General features: G+C 48.6%; 1 protein-coding gene across 1 annotated transcript in view; it reads left to right on the top strand.

Annotated features, from left to right (window-relative positions):
- Positions 1 to 1399: 1399 nt before the first annotated feature.
- MIPEP (mitochondrial intermediate peptidase) overlaps positions 1400 to 21463 on the top strand; it is a 92879-nt gene continuing 72815 nt past the window's right edge. Inside the window, exons 1-7 of the mRNA XM_080926211.1 lie at positions 1400 to 1683; positions 4280 to 4453; positions 5318 to 5406; positions 7890 to 7976; positions 10391 to 10454; positions 14810 to 14992; positions 15644 to 15800. Coding sequence (XP_080782337.1) covers positions 1501 to 1683; positions 4280 to 4453; positions 5318 to 5406; positions 7890 to 7976; positions 10391 to 10454; positions 14810 to 14992; positions 15644 to 15800 — 937 coding nt within the window. The 5' untranslated portion in view covers positions 1400 to 1500. The remainder of the gene's footprint in view (positions 1684 to 4279; positions 4454 to 5317; positions 5407 to 7889; positions 7977 to 10390; positions 10455 to 14809; positions 14993 to 15643; positions 15801 to 21463) is intronic.

The raw sequence follows: 21463 nt of genomic DNA, 5'->3' as shown, positions 1-21463 counted from the left end.
TCAGACTAGGTCCATGGTGAGTTCCAGGTCTGACTGCAATTCGGAGTGAGAGTCTGTCGACAAACCCGTCAAACAAACATAAAACCTTCAAAGTGTTCATTTCTTCTGTGCCAAGGCCTATAAAGCAGATATGACTACCACCCCTTACCTCACCTTCTGCAGGAGAAATCACTGCACCTTTGAAAGAAAGCTCTGGAACTGGCAGGACCCTACACCCTAACCCGTGGTGGTGTGACTGTCCTTCCTTTGGAGAAGGCTAGGGCTGTAGAAAGACTTCTTCCAAGCCCCCCCCGCCCCGTCATTCCTGCTTTCCTGGGCATGTGGCCACAATTTCCCAATGTTCTCCTTCCCAGCTTCTGCCCTTCCTTTATTCCTGCAGTAAGACTGACATCCAGCCTGTCTGTGCTGATTTAGACTTTAGACTATTATGGTGAGACACTAGGAGTTAGATTCCCTAGTGGACAGGCAGACAGAGTGAAGGGGCCACAGTTATGTAATGATGGTGGTGAATCTCCAAGATGCCTGGCTTCTTCCTCAACATACAGGTTTTGTGTCCTATCAGCAGGCCATATTGCTGATGGAACTGCTCAATGAGGTCAAGACTGGGTCAGGACATGTCACATAACAGTTCTGGGCCAAACAACCACCTAGATTTCTTCAAACTGCCCAACCCAAAATTAGGGGAAGAACACTCTGCAGAGGCTTAAAATAAAACCAAAAATCAACACAACCCCTCCCAAAACCAAACCAACCAACCAAAGGACAAAAAACCACCCCCTGAGAAGAGACCTTTTGTTAAAGCTTTCTGAGCCCCCCCTTGCAAAGTCTTTTTCTGTGTGCCTGTTGCAGGCGGCACCCCCCCCCCCCCACCTTCCTTCTTCTCCTAAGTCTGTCCACGATGCTTAAGATTTCTCTGATGTTACATGTTGGTCTTCAGATTTTTTCCTGCCTTTTAATTCTTCGACTGACAGAGAAAACGAATCCAACTGAGACCCCCCCCTAGACGACATCATTTCAAGACCCTTAGACGGTATCAATAGTTTCCCAAGTCAAAATAGATGATAATACTCTAATAGTTAGTTCACATGGTTACACACAACCATAGCTGGTGTGTGTGCAAACGTGGGAGTGACTTCAACCTCTTTTGGAGCAGACGGGGGCCTTGGATTCCGACTGCTTGTGGTTTCTTCTGGATGCTTCCACGCGCCGCCACTGAGTCCCCTCTGAGAAAGCATCAAGAACTCATCTTGAGGTCTCACATTCTTTCCTGGCATCTGTAAAAAGTTCCAGACCTCAAACCCAGGACATTCCTGCCTCCGGACACACGAGGGCGCTACGAAACGTGAGCTGCTCAGACAGTGTGGGGCGGCGACGCTCTTGCTAAGGAGAGTCGGCGAGCTCAAGTCCGGGTCTGCGAGGCGACTGCCGCGGCGTGAGCTGCTGCTGCCTTGGAAACGCGGGGCACGCGCTTCCGGAGCGTGGCAGAGCCGGGCCCGGAGGATGCTGCTGGCCGCGGGGACGCGGGGTGCCCGCCGGCTGTGCGGCTGGGGAGCCGCGGCGGCTCTGCGGGGACGCACGGGCCGGAGCTGTGTCCGGGGCGTCAGCACTAGCTGGTCCCCAGTGGGCGCCGCCTTCAACGTCAAGCCCCAGGGTCACCTGTGGGACGTGTTGGGAGAGCGCCGGGTGAGCGTGCCGTGGGTCTGGGCGGCGCGGGCTCCGCGTCTCGCTGAAAGGGGACTGTGCCGGGATCAGCGCGCCTCGGGGCGGCAGTCCCACTGCCTTCCTACTCAGCCCTTCCCCTGCTCAAGTTCGAGTTCTCTTTCCCTTCTGGCTTCAGAGTTCACATTTGCCCTTGGCTTTGTAATGACACTCTTAGTCGTCCATTTCAAGCTGCTCTGTTTAAAGGAGGCACAGTGGCTCTTGCTTGTGAGACAGTCTTGATGGGTCGAGGCAAGAGGATACAAAGCGCAGCCCTTAAGGCTCCAAACTGACTTTGAGACTGGCCCGAGTTGCATAAGAACTTGTGGTAGAAAAGAAAGCAACGACAGAACCCTACTGAGAAAAATCAGATTTCCTGTCGTGCTTCGGGGTTGATTGCATAGCCTATGAAGTCACCGTGCAGAATTGCTTGGCTATTTCTACTCGGCCTGTGGTGGTGTTGGGCACTTGATAATGAATGAGGAAAAGGCCCGGAAGATGAGAAGGATGAATCTCTTTATTTGTATTTTCAGACTTTGTCCTAAAACAGTGGCTCTCAACCTTTCTAATGCTGTGACCCTTTAATACAGTTCCTCATATGGTGACCCTCAACCATACAATATTTTATTGCTATTTCGTAACTAATTTTGCTGCAGTTATGAACATAGTATTAATATGAACCCCCAGATGGGTCGAGACCTATAGGCTGAGGACCACTGTTCTAAAAGTTAAGGGTTATTTTTACCTTTTAGCATTTCATTGTTGGGCAGCTTTCTGAAGATGAGTCTGGGATCTAGTTTCATTGTACTTCATGGTGTATCTCTGTTTAACTTTGTCTATTTGAAAGTTCTTTTGATATAAAATTTCTCCAAACCCATAAGGATCAATGGTGCTGGCACTAACAGAGCTGATGTTGGCAGTGCCGATGGAGCAGAGCTGCTTTTGCGCAAAGCCCTGATTTTGGTTGGTCTAGCGACCGCCCCATCTGTGCTCATGGGAACAGAGTCACTGTTTCTCTGTCACGCTACACAAAGCAACACTAAAATGTTTTGAAATTTTATGTCTCCAAGTCTCCCCTACTTTTCAAAAACAAATAAATGGTGTTGGTTAAGTAGTCAGAACTGTGGCTCGTGAGAAAATGGCTGGGAGGATTAAAGGAAGAGTCAAAGGTTTAACAAAATTTCTAACAGTGCCTGACACACAGACCACCTTACACATGTTAACAGTCACCACCATCGGCTTACAACCTTGGTTTTGTAATAGAACCAATCTTACTTGTATTTTAAACAATAGTTTGTGTGTGTGTGTGTGTGTGTGTGTGTGTGTGTATGAGTACAAGTCCAGCAGGTGTGGGCCAGAGGACAGCCTTTTTGGGTCTGTTGCCTTCTACCTTACGGAGGCGGGGTCTCTCTTGGCTTTGCTATTGGACTGAATACTCAGGTTACCTTACCTGCTTCTATTTGGTTCTTGAGGTTCTGGGCTATTTTCTTGTTCTATTTTGGAGCAGAAGTGCTGGGATTACAGTTACATGCTACAAAAGTTTGGCTTTAAAGTTTTTAAAATTTAAAATGTGTGTAAATCCACCACGTGCACAGCACCCGTGGAGGCAAAGAGAGGTGTTGGATCCTCTGAAACTGAAATCATCAACAGGTGGCAAACTGCCGAATAAGATGCTGGGAACAGAACCCAGGTCCTTTGCAAGAGCATAACCACTGAGCCATCTCTCCAGTGCTTCTTCCCAAGTTGTTTTTTAATTGTTATTGTTTGTTTGCGTATGTAGGTGCCGGTACGTACATAAGCTTGGGATGCATAGCTGGGGGGGGGGGGGTCACAGGAAACAAAGAACTTTAAAGCGCATTTCCGTGTCTGTAAAAGGAGAACGCACTCCCTGTTACAGAGCCGCGTGACTTAGACGAGAGTCTTGTGCTGAGGACATGGCACGCTTTGGAATATATTATATTAAACATCGGCTTTCCCAGGGCCCTAAGCTTCAGGCTGCATCTGCTCTTCAAAGACCATCAGAGGAGTGATTTTATTTTTCTTTCTTAAAATACTGCAATGCCTTAGTTCCAGTCAGTGACTAGGTTTGGTTACGTCCCCTTGTGAGTTAGTTTCCTTCATTTTACAGTGGTGGGCAGGCTGCTGTTATGTTTGGAGACCTCGCTGCACGAGAGATGAGGTCGTATGTTTCCATGTGACCAAAGTTGTAAGCCGATGGTGGTGACTGTTAACATGTGTTAGGTGGTCTGTGTGCCGGGCACTGTTAGAAACTTTGTTAAACCTTTGACTCTTCCTTTAATCCTCCCAGCCATTTTCTCACGAGCCACAGTTCTGACTCTTTAACCCACACCATTTATTTGTTTTTGAAAAGTAGGGGAGGCTTGGAGACATAAAATTTCAAAACATTTTAGTGTTGCTTTGTGTAGCGTGACAGAGAAACAGTGACTCTGTTCCCATGAGCACAGATGGGGCGGTCGCTGGACCAACCAAAATCAGGGCTTTGCACAAAAATAGTTCTAGAAAGTAAAGCAGACAAAACTACTTCTGGCGATAAGTTAGAAATGCTGTTTTGTACTTTCAGGGTCTTTTTGGAGTTCCTGAGCTCAGCACCCCTGAAGGATTCCAGGTCGCCCAGGAGGAAGCCTTGAGGAAGACGGAGTGGCTGGTCGAGCGAGCGTGTTCCACACCCCCAGGGCCACAGACAGTCCTCATTTTTGATGAACTCTCAGATTGCCTGTGCAGGGTGGCTGACCTGGTAAGACTCAGAATGGAGAACAAGGGTGTGTGAGGGTGCAGGAGCATGCCATGGATGTGTGTGTGTGTGAGGGTGCAGGAGCATGCCATGGATGTGTGTGTGTGTGTGTGTGTGTGTGTGTGTGTACAAGAGCATGCATGTATGAGTGTGTGTGAGTGTGTGTGTGCAGGAGCATGCATGTATGAGTGTGTGTGTGTGCAGGAGCATGCATGTATGAATGTGTGTGAGTGTGTGTGTGTGTGCAGGAGCATGTATGAGTGTGTGTGAGTGTGTGAGTGAGTGTGTGTGTGCAGGAGCATGTATGAGTGTGTGAGTGTGTGAGTGAGTGTGTATGTGCAGGAGCATGCATAAATGAGTATGTGTGTGAGTGTGTGTGCAGGAGCTTGCATGTATGAGTGTGTGTGTGTGTGTGTGTGTGTGTGCGTGCGCGCAGGATCTTGCATGAATGGGTGTGAGTGTGAAAATGTATGTGTGTGTGTACAGGAGCATGGATGAATGTGTGTGTGTTTGTGTAGGAGCATGCATGAATGGGTGTGTGCCATGTGTGTGTGTGTGTGTGTGTGTGTGTGTGCAGAGAGTGTGTAGGAGCATGCATGCCATGAGATGTGTGAATGAGGGCAGACATAGGGTTATGGGAGAACTCTCAGGAGCTTCTCCTTATAGGATCCATGGGTGAAATTTAGGTCACCAGGCCTACAAGCCAGACCTCTATCTGCTGAGCCATCTTGCCAGAACCAGGCCCCAAATTCGATTGCTTGTATTAATAAAGGTGATTAATGGCACATAGAATCTAAAAAATGGTGATTTGTCTTAGAATCCATTGTTCAATCAAAGCCCTTAGGATTTTGTCTTTCCCTTTGTTAGGCGGACTTTGTGAAAATTGGACACCCAGAGCATGCGTTCAGAGAGGCTGCACAAGAGGCCTGCAGAAGTATTGGCACCATGGTGGAGAAGTATGTCCCCTCCACTCCAGGCGGCTCTGTGTATAGAGCTTGTCACTTCCAGGGTGGGTGGGAGGAGATGCTGTGATCTAGCAGCCTAGGAAGGCGGCGGGAGGGCTGGGGAGGTCACGGCAGCTGAAGCCGTTCTCCTGGCTTCTCATGAAGCCGACTTTCCGGGATGCTGTGTGTGAAAATGAAACGAGGCAAACACGAGATGCTTAGAAGGTGTTGGGCACTCGGGGACATACAGCGATATTTGTCCTCAGTGCTGTTGACGGTAAATGTGCTGGTTGGGTTTTTGTAGGAACCTCAACTGAGGAGTTGCCTCCCTCAGACTGACCTGCACACAAGTCTGTGAGACACTCTTGATAATGGTGGGTGTCCGAGGGCCCAGTTCACCGTGAGCAGGGCCAGCCCTAGGCAGGTGGTCTAGGGTGTGTAAGAGGGTCTGTGTTAGTCATGGAGTGTGAGTAGCCCTCCTCGGCTTCTGCCTTTCAGTTTCTGCCCTGGCATCCCCCACTTGATTATGTTTTTTCAGGGCAACAGAAAGCAACCTAGGGCAGGAGGGAAGGTCTTTCGAGTATTTGTATGGATATTTGGAGTTCCTCGACTTTAACATGATTTTAGCATGATTTTAGCATGAGTCAGTTGTATACGTGACTGTGGACCACAGAATAGGAAGCCCAAATATGTGTTTATTTGAAGACTCCTTTTAGACCGTGTTGAGTTGTGATCAGGAATATCTTAATACTCTGAGAAAGCCAAGGAAGGCTGTATGCGGAGGCCAGGGGGGATTATTCTGACGTGGTTTGGAAGTGATCGGGTGTTTAAAGCCATTTATGAATGCTCCAAAGAGATTGTTGAAGTAGACAGCACTGTGTTCTGAAGCACAGGTATGTGACACCAAGCCAGATAATGTTTGAGACGGAGGAGTGTCAGGGCGTGCCTAGGCCTAGCCTGGGCTTAGGGGAAAAGAAACAGAAAGTCAGGCAACACCATGAGACTGTTTCAGAAACCAGAAGTTGGAAAGGAGGTGGCTTCGCTGGTTGGACAGACTTCGTATCTTAGAAAGTTGTCTCCCAAGCACAGCAAATGCGACTTTTATCTTCTTTAATGTGTACTACATGGATAAAACCAGGGCCTGTCACATTTGGACACTTGACCCTGTGCTGCAACAAGGACTGAGACAAGGGCTCCTACGGGGTAATGACCACTTTGTGTTAGGAGTGCCCAGGAAAGGGGTCAGCATGGCCAGGCCACCTCTCTGGGATGCCAGGACGGTTGTGTCCTGCTGATTTTAGACACAGCCTGCTCTAAGCCCAGGCACTCAGGGAGAGCAGTGGAGACCCGTGATTGGTGGTGAAGTGGTCCAGTGCTTGACGGTAACCTCCGTCTCTCCCTGAAGAGAGCGCCCGTCTGCTGAAAGTGGCTCACAGTCATTAATGGAGAAATTGGAAGCCACGAAGGTTTCCTTAAGACTTCAGCCCTGTGCCTCAGACCTCAGGCCTCAGGCTAGCTGTGCCTGTGTGGGTGAGAGCGGAGTCATGACCCGTGCACCAATATCAGCATCATTGTCCTCTCCCTAGGTCCAAAGTCCCAGGCCTCAGGATCAGTCCTAGACTAGCACCCACTGCCACCTAGTGGATCCTGATGGAAGGACAGCCTCTTTTACACCACCCTTAGTCTACTCTTATCCCTGGACTCAAGGATAGGCTAGTTCCTGGTCCATTTGCAATTAAAGATCTGAAGTGGCTGGTGGGCTGGGGGGTTTCCTTTGTCACCAGTCTCACGGGTCCCCCCAAATGTTAAGGGGACCAAGGCAGTTACCGTCAATCAAAAGATGCTCAAGAGGAATATTCCATGTCACCTACTCACTCCCCAACACAGCCCCCAAGTGTCAGGGAGAGAGCTGGCTCCTGTGTCCTGCTGGCCGCAGGCCGTGGGAAGGACAGTTCAGAGATGCCTGCCCCACGGTCCCTGTCAAGTGCTTGCGCATCTCTCACAGTTTAATGCTGGAAGACCCTGTCTGAACAGTTTCTAATATGACTATTATTGCTGGTTCAAAAGAAGACACAGAAAACTGGCTCCCCAGTTTGGGAGCTCTGAGATCTGACTCCCCAGTTTGGGGGCTCTGAGATCTGTCTGACTCCCCAGTTTGGGGGCTCTGAGATCTGACTCCCCAGTTTGGGGGCTCTGAGATCTGACTCCCCAGTTTAGGGGCTCTGAGATCTGACTCCCCAGTTTGGGGGCTCTGAGATCTGTCTGACTCCCCAGTTTGGGGGCTCTGAGATCTGACTCCCCAGTTTGGGGGCTCTGAGATCTGACTCCCCAGTTTGGGGGCTCTGAGATCTGACTCCCCAGTTTGGGGGCTCTGAGATCTGACTTACCAGTTTGGAGGCTCCGAAATCTGTACGTAGTCGTCCAGTCCCATTCTCTTGGTGTAGAGGGGAAATTTAGAAGTGGATTAGAAAAGTCACGTTTCGTGGTCTTTCTAGGTTGAATACGAATGTGGAGTTGTATCAGAGTCTGCAGAAGTTACTAGACGACAAGAAGCTCATGGAGTCCCTTGATGCCGACACCAGGTATTCACCCGTCCATTCCTGTCCCCGTGACTGACTCCGCAGGCCACTGGAGAGCCCTCTGGGCCCTCTGGGTTGGAGTGTGCCTCTCTCCGTATCCTGTGGCCCCTGCACTTTCTTGGAGACTCCAGCACACAGCTTCCTCTCTTTACACCATGTCTGGATCCTTAGGGAAGGCCATTAAAGAACGCATGTCAATATAAGAATCCTTTTTGGTCAGTTTAACTTCTTGGAATTTATCTTAAAACGAACAGTGGTAAAGAAGTGCATAGACATCTTTGTTTTTTGATGTTTGGCCATTTTTTTATAAAATATTTAATGTTGAAAACAAAAACACATCTAAAAGCATGGCAGCTGTCACTTTTCGGAGACTGACATGACAGCTGTCAGTTCCAGCCACCAGGCCATGGCTCTAAGGGTGGTCTGAGGTGCCATCGCCAATGTCCTTCACGACAACGACAGCGTCTGGAGTAGTGCCCAGCCAGGACCAGCACCCCTCTCCCGTGTTTCATGAACTTGCCCATCTTGACAGCAAGCAGCAGGCATCTAGCCGAAAGGAAAGAAAGACTGTTCGGTTGTTTTTTAAAGCAGGGTCTCACATACCCACGCTGGCCTTGAACTTCTGGGACCCGCTTCTGCTCCTCTGTGGGGGTTATAGGTGTGCACCATCATGCTGGCCGTACATAGGCTTCTAAAACTACAGCAGTCACAGGAAGGGAGAAAACAGGAAATATGTCATGTTTACAACAGAACCTAGCACAAACGTGAAAAGTTGTATATTTTCATGCATGGAATTAGCAGAGTATACATTGATTTAAAAGTTTTATTTGTTTAATGAATATTTAAATATAGGAAGATATTTTTGTTTGTGATGTAATATTTTGAGAAAAAAATTAACTACATAAATTTTTGTTTGTTTGTTTGTTTTTCAAGACTGGATCACTGTGTAGCCCTGGCTGCCCAGGAACTCTCTCTGTAGACCAGGCTGGCCTTGAACTCACAGAGATCTGCCTGTCTCCGCCTCCCAAGTGCTGGGATTAAAGGTGTGCACCACCACCCACCTGACACATAAATTTTTAAAGCAAAGTGATACCATGAAATATTTTTGTTTAAGAGATTTCTGGGGGCTGGAGAGATGGCTCAGCTGTTAAGAGCACTGGCTGCTCTTCCAGATCTGGGTTCAATTCCCAGCAACCACATGAGCTCACAACTGTCCAAGGAGTCTGACATGTTCACTAGACATAAATTCAGGCAAAACACCAATGCACATAAAATTAAAAGCAAATCATAAAAGTAAAGGAAAAGTTGAAAAAAGTACTTTGTTTTTACAGTGCTTTGGGAAGGAAGGTGGTGTGAGGTGGGTAATGAGACCAGTTAGGGGCCGGTGACGTGTTCTGCATTGTTTAAGAAAGCATGCAAATGAATGAATGCATTGTTAATGGGTCCTATTAGTAATTTTGCGACAGGCTCTAGAACTCCCTATTAGTCTAGCATTGCTCAAACTTGCTATCCTCCTGCCTCTCACCTTTCAGAGGGCCGGAACCATAGGCTTCTCAGATGCCTAGTAAGATCCTTGAAGTTTTAGACATTTAGAAGACCTTGATGTGAGGACAGCTCACTGTTATAGAACCTGCCAAGTCTACGTATAGCGCTGGGTGTGATCCCAGTACCGTGGGAAGAACATGTGAAGTTTAGAGTAATGTTAATTCTGTTCGTTCAAGATGTGTTTGAGCCAGGCATGGTATGGTGGTACTCCCCTATAATCTCAGGACTCCGAAGGCTAAGGCAGGAGGATCACAAGTTTGAAGCTAGCTTGCGCTGTGTAGAAAGATCTTATCTCATAAAACAAAAACAGCAATATGTTAATAAGTAGAATTATATGAAACAATTGGGAAGATAAATATATTCAGTTTTAAAAAGTCAAAGTTAGAAGAATATACCAAATACTTCATTAATCTAGCACTAGAAACAAAAGCAATTAAAACAATATCGCTGACAGGAAAGCTGTTCATTGGTCTCAAGCCTGAAGGCAGGATAGAGGGCAGTTCTCTACTGTCACTGTGCTCACTTGTGGCACAGCGTCGGAGAGAAGCTGGCCTGCTGCCCCAGCTGCAAGAAACATCGAACACGCCACACAGCGGTCCTTGAGAAGCTGTCCAAGTGTGAACCAATCCTGGTTTTAGTTACTGATTTGGATGGAGCTGAAGTAACTAGGATGTTAGTTTCCCAGCCTCACTAGGGTTAAATGTGGACATGACAGGCCGGTAGGGGCTTGTTTCGGACAAAGAAACAAACTGTGGCTGTGTTGAAGTAGTTCCCTTTAATAGTAAGTTTACGAAATCCTGATTTGAACATAAAGACTGATTTTTGTTTGTAACTTTAATGAACTCTTGTAACTTTTGCTCACTTTATTTTAGGCGAGTAGCTGAACTATTTATGTTTGACTTTGAAATCAGTGGAATCCATCTAGATGAAGAAAAGGTAAATATTTTTCTTTTTAAAATATGCTCTTGGGGCTGGAGAGTTAGCTCAGTAGTTAGTAGCACTGACTGCTCTTCCAAAGGTCCTGAGTTCAATTCCCAGCAACTACATGGTGGCTCACAACCATCTGTAGTGGGATCCAGTGCCTTCTTCTGGTGTGTCTGCAGACAGCTGCAGTGTACAAACATTAAAATATGCTCTTACATTGATTTCCCTTATGTCTGAGTTGGCCTGAATGCAAGTATGTAGACATCATGCATGGCCTTGGAGGTAGGGAGAGTGTGGGAGCCCTGGGGTCTGGAGTTACAGGTGGTTCTGAACCACCATGTGGGTGCCAGGAACCGATTCCTACTCCTGCCATCTCTACCTTTAACCATCTCTCCACCCAGGTCTTTTCTTTCCTCAGATAGGGTCTGTATAGCTCCAGCTGGCATGGAACTATGTAGACCAGGCTGGCCTCAAACTCACTCTGCTTCCTGAGTACTGGGATTAAATGTGCGTGACAGCACACGGGGGCACATTTACTTGTGTGTCTTGTCTGTTTACCTACTTACCTATCTACCTTTTTATTTAGAGATAGGGTCTCCTGTAGCCCGGGTTAGCTTTGATCTTGCTAAGTAGCTGAAGATGAACTTGCCTTTCTGATCTTTGACCAAGAGCTGGGGATTAAACGGGGGCATTGAACACACCGGGAGAAGGGGAGCTTTCCACCAGCTGAGCTCCACCGTCAGCTCTTTCATTGTTTTTCTGAAGACAGGGTTATTGTGGACTTGTTATGTAGCAGAGGCTGGCCTTGAACTCCTGACCTCTTCCCTTCATGTGTCTCCACACCCGGCTTCCAGCTGTTGTGTTGTTACTAACATTTAGTTGCTAGAGCCCTTGTGTATCACATGATGGGGTATTAGTAAACTCTTTGGACTTTTCCACTTGTCATAAAATTCTTCTGTAGTGCTCTCTGGAAGCTGGCCCATCACTCCTGATAATCCACAATGAAGTGACAACTCAGAGTGTGTCAATCCATAATGAAGTGACAACTCAGTGTGTCGGTATCATGAATGAGGCTGAGATGGAGAATAGGTGGACTGTTGACACAGGCGTGTGTTCACACTTGACAAGCTTGGTGGGTCCACACACTTGCTTTGGCAGCAAGTGGTGTTGGTGTGACATGCAGCGTTCTCTCTGGATGGAGGGCCTGGCACATCCTCTTGTTTTACAGGGGTGGAAACAAAGTCACTTGCTTCGGCTCTCAGCCTTAGTGCCTGGCGTTCCCACACTGGCTGCTGTTGTCCTGAGAAGAGGATGCTCTGCCAAACTGGTCCCTTGAGTGGGTCGCCGCTCAGTGTTGGGCCAGAGTGACTGGTACATGGAGATCACATGTCATCTTCAGGGCATGTTACGAAAGTGCTCTGCCACTGAGCTGTATGTCCAGTAGATCATGTTTGTTAATGTGAACCAGCTCTGGATTCAGTAACGTACCTCATGACTGTCGGATGGGTCATTGCAGTGCTAGTCAGCATGAACTGAGTGTGACGCCTTCCACTTGTTTGCTGGTGAGCAATGGGGTCTCACGCATCTCAGGCCAGCGCCGAGCTTTCTGTGCCGCCAAGAATATCTTTCTGCTTCCAGCTCCTGTGCTAGTGACACAGACCGTTTCCGTTACACCTGCTTTAGGAGATGCTGGGATCAAACCCAGGGCTTCCAGTGTGACAGGCTGGCACTCAACCCACTGAATACAGTCCTCCCCAAATCCTGCTTTGTTAACTGCTGGGGTAACAGTGTCGCATAGCTTTCATATTGCACAGAATGTGTGTTAGACTGCGTCTGAAACTGCTGACCATTGTTGACGTTCAGTTTCCGCAGTGCAGACACAGCCGCTCTTATCCAGCGTGCACATGCATACAACGTACCCGCTCTTTCCCGCCGTGCCGCAGTGAGGCGTTTGCTCTGCAGCGCCTGTGTCTGCTCTTACAGACGCCCCCTGAGACAGAGACATCGCCTTCCTAGAAGGGAGGCTCTGGAGGCAGCCCGCCACCACGACAAATTTGCACACGTAAAGGCTTATGCTCTTCCAGGTTTGCTCCAGTTACTTTTGAGATGGGATGTTGCTGTGTCCACAGGCCGGCTTTGAACTCCCAAGATCACATGTCTGCCTCCTCTTCCCCAAATAGCTAGCTACAGGCGTGGGCCTCTGTGTTTGCCCGTTTTCAGAGTATTTTAATGTCTCATGAAAATAACTTAGGAGTTTAAAATTAACAGTTTATTTTAAGAAGTGTTTCTAGTGATTTCACAGGGTTTTAGAGTTCCGCGCCCTGCTCATTGGCCTGTTCCAGAATGGTGGAATGACAGCTTCAGGCGACAGCTACAGTCAGAAAGTGAACTAGATTTTCCCAGAGGCTTTGACGCCTGATAAAATTTTGGGAATGATTAATTTTATTATGTTATGTTTTACTCTTAATAAAAAGGCTTTGGGAAAAAATTTAAAACTAATTTTTAGACACCATTCATCATCTTTGCTATCCCACTGACAACCACTAGGTGGCAGCACACAGCCACAAGAGTCCGGATTAAGAAGCCATTGAAGGCATTGGAAATCATTTTTTCCCAGCAAAATTAGCATTTTCCATGTTGAAGCTTTAGGTCATTATTCCACATTGACTCTTTTTGGATACTGAAGTCTTGTGGATACTGAAGTCTTGTTTTACGTGTGTGTGTGTGTGTGTGTGTGTGTGTGTCTGTGTCTGTGTCTATGCTCTGGCTGGGGTCTCCTGTAGCCCAGGATGGCATGGACTTGGTTGCTGAGGTCGAGGTTGAACTGCTGATCTTCCCCACTTCCATTTCGTAGGTGGACCAAGGTCAGGGCTTTGTGCGGTTCTTCTCAGCTCCTTGTCAAGTGCACATTTATATCTTACGTATCTGTCGGGGGGGGGGGGGGGGGGAGTGTTGCCTAATAGTTTTTTAAAGGCGGGTCACATGACTCACCTGAAGCCTGACCCGTTTCTTCCGGTGAGTAGCTGAAGGAGCCCGGGCACTCCGGACTGGCCTCAGACTACACGGATACAGCTCACATTCCATTTTAGGATCTGTGTGGTGCATGCTGGGATTAAGGCTCAGTGGGCAGAGTTCAAACCTCAGCGCTGCATAAATAAGGATGCAAGCTTGCAATCCCATCATCCCGTGGGGCTGTGGCTGGGGAGAGGTAGAGGCAGGAGAGCAGAAGTGTGACGTCATCCTCAGCGACACAGCCAGCCTGGGTAGCATGAGACGGTCTCTTTCTTTTTTATTTTTTGGGGCGATTCCTTTGATCATGGACCTTAAGAACTCTCTCTCCCCAGAGACTGTGTTCTGGAGTGTGACTGCAAGCTAAAACCTACACGACCGTGCCAGTACCAACCTCGTCACACTTGACCGAGGAACTGGTTCCACGCACCACACACCTGGGTCATGTGTGGAAGACGCAGCTCTGCCCCTCAGGCCTCTGCCTACCCCAGAGGGTCCTCCTGCCTTTAAGGGCTTGTTGCAGAGCCTTAAACAGAACCCTCTGGGTGTTCAGTGTTGTTCTGTGCAAAGCTGTGTTTCTCTCTTTGCCGTTAGTCTAGTCTTTTAAATTCAGCATCTTTCTAATCTGCTGTTGCAGTAAATATTAAATAGGCTGTCTTAACCTTTTACTCCCCCCTCCCCCGTCCCCACCTCTCAGTCTCTGTGGATACTGCGCCAGTATGGAACCAAGCGTATAGACCCTGTCACTGGTTCCGCAGGCCACCCTCTCCAGGTTCCCTTCCCAGGTGGTTCACTCCACCCGCCCTGTTGCTTCTGTCTGGGTGGATACGGCCGCCCCGGTGTGTTCCTTCCTTCATTGCCCGGCACAAACATGACTCCAAAGCTTAGAAGCTTATCAAACAGGTTTATGTGTTAAATTCTCAATCCACAAACCCTCTACACAATAAGATTACATCCTATGGACAAAGATACAAACTGCCCTTCTACATGAGATAAAACGACCCATAGAAACCCTTAAAAATGTTCATCTCTACCTGTCGCCAGTTAAGACCACCTGGGTCTAGATCCTCCTTCTCCGGCTCCATCTTGATTCCTCCTCGAATCCTTCCTAGACCTTTCCCCGCCTATCTCTCTCCTGTTCAATCATGTATCACCTTAACACAAATCTACGATTTACTACTCTTCAAATACTTCATTTTTTTAAAGTGCCACTACACCGATGTAACCAGCTCACGTGCTGACTTAATGAAGGTTTTTGGGAACAGAGATGACTTGCCAGTGTTCCGTATCAACAGTTGAGGTGTTGTTTGTGGGCTGCTAGTTTACACGGCTTTTAATCACCCTCTCCCCACACGCAGCGCAGAAGAGCCGTGGACCTCAACGTGAAGATCTTGGACTTGAGCAGCGCTTTCCTCATGGGAACCAGCTTCCCCAACAAGATCCCGCAGCACCTCTTGCCACAGCACATTCAGCACCACTTTGCTCGGGACGGAAGCCACTTAGTGATCGATAGTCTACATGCAGAAGCCTCCGATGACTTGGTAGGAGTCTCCCGTTGCTCTGCTCGGCTTCCAGTGTATGTGCCGTACTGTGCTGTCACGTGTACCAATGTACTGTCATGGCACATGATATTTTGGCCGTAAGGACCTTGTGTCACTAAGATCTGAAAGTTTAATTTGTGATACAGTTAGTTCCATAAATGCTTTGAATAGGGAAAATAGTTAAAATTCATGTCTCTCAAGGAATTAATTTCTGGAGTACAGTCAATGACTAGTGTGGTGACTTTTAATTCTTGAAGTCATTGAGTCCCCAGGAATAAGTGCTTTCTGACACAGGGACAGAGCATAGGCAAATTGACTTCTCAGAGTGCGTGCACTTGTGTCCTACGAAAGCTCTGTAGACCTGTGTGGCCTATTCTTTTGCTTTGGAAGCCATGGCCGGCTGTGGGTAATGTGGGGTTCATTGGCCGGCTGTGGGTAATGTGGGGTTCACTGGCCGGCTGTGGGTAATGTGGGGTTCATTGGCCGGCTGTGGGTAATGTGGGGTTCATTGGCTGGCTGTGGGTAATGTGGGGCTCATTGGCCGGCTGTGGGTAATGGGGACGGATGCACTGGCCCAGGTAGCTGTTGGCTAGGCTTTTGAAGCATGACGTTTAGATCTTTGACTTTCTCTTCTTTCCCTTTTAACTACAGGTTCGGGAGGCTGCTTATAAGATTTTCCTTTATCCCAATGCTGGTCAATTGAAATGTTTAGAGGAATTGCTAAGCAGCCGAAATCTTCTGGCAAACTTAGTAGGTTATTCTACATTTTCCCACAGGGCCCTCCAGGGGACCATAGCTCAGACTCCAGGTGAGCCTATTTATCCAACTTCTCAGAATAAACAGGACTCTGAGGAAACAGAATTTCTAGTGGAGGGTGGGTGGGTTGACAGCCCTGGAGAGCTTCCCAGCGAACTCTGCTCCCAGCTCAGAGCTTTTGATATAAATATCTGTAAGTGAATTAAAAGCAGAAGACCTTTGCTGTGTAGCCCGGCCTGTCTTTGAACTCACAGTCAGCTTGTCTGAGCTTCCCGAGCCATGTCCAACGGTGGATGGTTTTTGTTTTTGTTTTGTTTTTTTATTTATTCAGAGAGTCATTTATCGATACTTTTGACATCTATTGGTAGAACTCATCTTTAAATAGAGCAAATAATGTGACCTCTGTTGTGTGCATGTGCTGAAAGTCAGCTCTAGGTTTTCACTTGTTATTAATTTGAAATGAATTTCATTCTAACCCAGCCCAGTGTCATCAGGTTGGTGTTAGAGTGAAAGGAAGAAGGATGATGTGTTTGTGACACCCAGGGTGGTGAGGTCATGGCCAAACAGTCCTTCCAGGGAAGTGCAGTTGGGCAAACTGGCCTTGCACTGGGCTGAGGCTCAGCCAGTGATGGAATGGATTCGTGTGGGCTTTCCAGAGGCATTTAGCATTCCACAGTCAAGGCAGCGAATCGGCCGAATTCTGAGGATGTAGAGCTGCTTAGACTCTGGCTGTACTGTGGAGGTGCTGACGGAGATGGGGGAGGGGCAGCACAGTTTCTGCAGAGCACTCTCATCTGCTGTTGTGGGAGGAGGAAGGACCCGAGTGTGGAGAACTTCTCCGCCTTCCTTCCATCTTAGCTGCTTCCTTGTGTACTCCCTCTTTTCCTAATATGCTCCTCCATTCCTCAGAGTTCCTGTACATCTTCCTCAGTCTTCCCTACACAACCTTCCCATGACACTGCCTTCCTAGGATTGTCTTGCTGTGAAGAGTCACCATGACCTGGGCAACCCTTTTAAAAGAAAACATTTCACTGGGGCTGGCGTACAGTTCAGAGGATTGGTCCATAGTCATCACAGTGGGAACATGGCAGCCTGTGGCAGGCATGGTGCTGGAGAGGGAGCCGAGAGTTCTACATCTTGAGTCTCTGGCAGCAGGAAGAGACCGTGGCCCACTAGGCCTGCCTTGGGCTTCTGAGACTTCAAATTCTGCCCCCCAGTGATGACCACACCTACTCCAGCAAGGCCACACCTCCTAATAGACCAGTCCCTCTGAGCCTATGGGACCATTTTCTTTCAGACTGCCCCACACTGCCACCTGCCTGGGTTCCCTTGCTCAGATTTGCTGAGCTGCAAACTCACCTCTTCCGTTACAAACCTCTAAAGTCGATACAGTCTTTCTGCTCCTCTTCCGATTTGTCCTTGGACTTCAGAGCACTTACTCTTTATTTTGTTTTTATGCTCAGTATAGAATCCAGGACCTCAAACATGCTAGGCATCTTCTCTATCACCAGGCAGCAGTTCAGGCCCGCTCTTAAAATTGGTTTCCTAAGTTGATATTATATGATTATATATACATTACACACACACACACACACACACACACACACACACACACATACATACATATATCTGTATTTTTGTTCTGTGCTTTTGAGACTTGTGTATATCTCAAGTTGTTGAGGATAGCCTTGAACCCTTGATCTTCCTGCCTCCACTGCCCTAGTATCAGAGCCTGTTAATATCAGTGAGGTTACAATACTTTTGTACTATATAACTATTATTATTAGAATATTTCTAAGTACTGCCGGGTCGTGTTTTTTAACCCCTTACCAGCTCTGTGAGGTAGGGATTGGTCATGACTTTCAGGTTAGGGGTGTTGCTAAAACACGGCCCAGCAGGAATCACACACACCTCTGAAAGTTCCTGATTTTCACAGCTGGAGCCAGAAAGCTTTTCCGTGCTGCTGCTCCACCAGGTACTCACTGACCTGGGCTCCAGAACCCACTGAGTGTGGCGGGAGGAGAGAGCAAGTGTGGTGGGAGGAGAGAGCAAGTGTGGCGGGAGGAGAGAGCAAGTGTGGTGGGAGGAGAGAGCAAGTGTGGCCCGGAGGAGAGAGCAAGTGTGGCCCGGAGGAGAGAGCAAGTGTGGCGGGAGGAGAGAGCAAGTGTGGCGGGGAGAAGAGAGCAAGTGTGGCGGGAGCAGAGAGCAAGTGTGGCCCGGAGGAGAGAGCAAGTGTGGCGGGAGGAGAGAGCAAGTGTGGCGGGAGGAGAGAGCAAGTGTGGCGGGAGGAGAGAGCAAGTGTGGCGGGAGGAGAGAGCAAGTGTGGCGGGAGGAGAGAGCAAGTGTGGCGGGAGGAGAGAGCGGCTCCTTTCTGCAGCTGGTGCTGCTGTGGAGAGACGGAGCAGGGACGGGGCATGGTGTTGGTGTGCGGTGGTGCTGCCTTTGCCAGGGAGGCTTGTGTCCAAATGAGCTGGTGCGTGCAGGATGTGGCATGCCTCAGGGCAGGCCTGGCAGTGTGTCAGAAATCTGCAGTCCCTTGAGGAAGGCATGCGGCCATGTGTCCAGGTCTCAAGGCAGAAATGTGCCAGACACATAGAGGAAAAGCCAGTGTGGGCGCTTAATGAAGAGAGATATGCTGAGGGACTGCAGAGGGGAGATGGGGGCTTTGCAGGGTCTGGGCAGAGAGGGAAAGTGATCGGACGTGGGCCGTGATGGCAGGTGCTGCGGGCAGAAACACTGCCACAGCACGGGGTGAGGAGGGAGGCTATGGTGTGATGTTCACAAGGAGAAACCATGGCATCTTGACCAGGATGTCAGTGCAAATGGTCTGTGGGCACCAGATTCCAGATGCGTGGCATTTCGAAGAGCAGCTAGATGAGTCACTGCAGTGGGTACCAGGAGCCAGGCCTGCTTCAGGATGGGAGGAGGTTGTCCATGGCTGTGGGCTGCGGGCTCTGAGGTCAGGCTTCGGGGCGTGGTGGGACGGTGACTGAGAAAGAAAGGACGCAGAGTGTGTCCTAAGGAGAGCAGAGGGACGCCCTGACTTGGGTACTGTGGCCGGGCAGTGTGGAGAGGGCTGGGGACTGGCCATTGGCTACACTGGCTTTTTAGAGCCCCTGGGACTCACAGCGGCTAAAATCAGAGCCTAGCGGTGGCAAGCAAGTGGCCCGCCTACCAAGTGGTTGGTAGGGTGACATTTTGGAAGAAACTGCTGCACACAGTCACATGATCCTTGAGGATTTAAAGTTTACAGCCAAATGGTTAGTATACACAACAATTTGTCGGCCGACTAGAGGCTTGTGGGTTTCAGGACAGTGGTGACATTGACAAAGTGGTGGTTTTGCAGAGAGCAGGGCAGAAGGAGAGGGACTGAGTTTGCAGTGGCCATCCATTTGGTGGTGAGCCAGAGACATGTAGTGAGCAAGCATTGGGTTTATTTTTAGAGAGTCTCGCCTTCAGTGGTGTGTAAGTGTGTGTGCACACACCTGTGTATGTGGAGGCCTGTGGTTGATGCTGGGTGTCTTCCTCAGTTGCTCTCCACCTTGTTTTTTGAGACGTAATCTTTCCTTGAACCCAGACCTCACCAGTTGGGCTGGACTATCTAGCCAGCGGGCCCCAAGTAGTCTCATGTCTTCACCTTCTGAGTGTTGGGGTTGCAGGCGAGTGCTGCTACACATGCATGTGTGCACGTGTGTGTGCACGTGTGTGTGCACGTGTGTGCACGTGTGTGTGCACGTGTTTCCTGTGTGATATGAAGCCTGGGACTCAGGTCCTCATTGCAGACATGGCAAGCACATTACCGATTACGTCATTTCCTCAGTCTTTTTAATATACCGTTTCTAGACTCATATCTCCGGGAAAAACACGGGTGACTGAATAAGTCATGGCTGTGTGGAAATCAGATGCATATGGGGAGGTTTATTTGGAACTGTACTGCTGTCTGTGGTAGCTGAGGTGGTGGAGAGCTTCGAAGGCAGGGTTCTGTCTCCTCAGTTTCTGACGCAGTTGACTTGGCACCCCAGAGACTATGAGACTTTCTGAAGATGACAGGCCAGAGACTGCTGTGGTTTAGGTTAACCCCATTCCCTGCCTAGCCTTTCATCTGACTCAGAAAGGAGATAGCTTAAAGAGAGGGCAAGAAATTAAACCCGTGGAAAAGATCATCTGGAAAACATAAAGGCTGTGTTTGTGGCTGGCCGAAACACACATAAAAGCATTGCGTGGAGTTTGAGGGCAGAAGGCCGCCTGGGATACTCCGTGGGAACGGAGGGCTCTGCTGCTGGTCCTCCCGGGCCCTCACTGGCGCTGACCGGCTGGGGAGCTGCGCCGAGACTGAAGAGCAGTTGCCTCGCTGGCGTGGACCCTGAGTGGTTATTTACAGTTGTCTGTAAATGAAGAAGTGACCAGGGAACGTTTGCGTAACGTTGCATTTTCTGTGAACCACTCTTGTAAACGGTGCTGATGCTGTGTATGTATTCACTGGTGTGTAGTTTGTAAGGCGACAGTTGCAGAGCTTATTTCGTTTAAATGTCATGAACTCTGACCCCTCTCCCTTCTGTGAGCTCCCTAACTCTTCTCAGGAAATTCTCCCTCTGTCTTCATGTGTGTCTTCAGTTACTTTTCTTGACAACATGATCTGAGGACATGGTGTTTTGGGGTTGGGGGTACCTACAGTTGGAGTGGGGAGTGGAGGTTGGCTCTAATCCAGATACATTGCTGTATGTGTGCTGAAGTCTCAAAGAAGTTAAAAATTTTAAATGGCTGTCTTCAGTTCCATCCAGTTTCCTGAAGATAACATAACTCCTTATGCCTGAGTAAAATTCTCTGTTTGTCTGTCTCCTTCTGTCTGTCTGTCTCTCTCCCTCCTTTATTATTTCATCTGTTGATGGGCATCTAGACTTAGGACGCACAGCATTGCTGTGTACACTGACAGGTATGCTGGACCTACAAGAGGTTCTCTTGGGTTTTAAGGTCCCTCCACTGCTGATCTAGAGCCATACCAGTTTACAGTGCCAGCGGTGGAGAATAAGGGCTCCCTCTGCCCATCCTTCCCTTAGGGTTTTTGTTTTTGTTTTTCCAATAACAGCCATTCTGATTAGAGTAGGAAGGGGTTTCATGTAGGTTTGCATTTCCCAGATGGCTAGGTATGTTGAGCTGTTTTGAGACATGGTGTCCTTTTGGAGCTGGGCTGGGCTAGCCTTCACTCCTCCATGCTGGGCTGGGCTAGCCTTCACTCCTCCATGCACAGACTTTTAGAATCAAGCTAGTATGTAGCCATCTTGAAACTTAGAATAATTAAACATATCTGTGACACTTCTCGTTCATGTATCTGGACAGAAATTTCGGGTTTGCAAGGGTCCGAAAATCTCTGGAGGAAAACCCCAGACTGATAGTATTACAAAAACAAAGAATGTTTATTTTGCAGAACCGACCAGCATGCAGGGGTCAACTATTCTTTGAAATGGTGACCCCAGATAAAGGCATGAGATCTTCTTATAGGGAACTGGGGGAATTCTCTGGAAGGATTAGGTAATCTAAAATCTCACTGGTGGGTGCCGGGGTCACAGGTGATCAGTGGTTGACATCCCTATGTCATGAGTGTTCAGTCATGTGATAAAAGAGGGCTGCCCAGTGCACATGGCCCATTCTGAAATGTTTCTCCATTTTTTTGTGGTTATCCCTAGGCTGCTATTTGGGAAGGGGTTTTGTGGTCTT

This window comes from Micromys minutus, assembly GCF_963924665.1.
Source record: "Micromys minutus genome assembly, chromosome: 12".
Lineage (NCBI taxonomy): Eukaryota > Metazoa > Chordata > Mammalia > Rodentia > Muridae > Micromys > Micromys minutus.
Note: the sequence above shows the minus strand (reverse complement) of the source record. Positions and strands in the feature narration are given on the sequence as shown.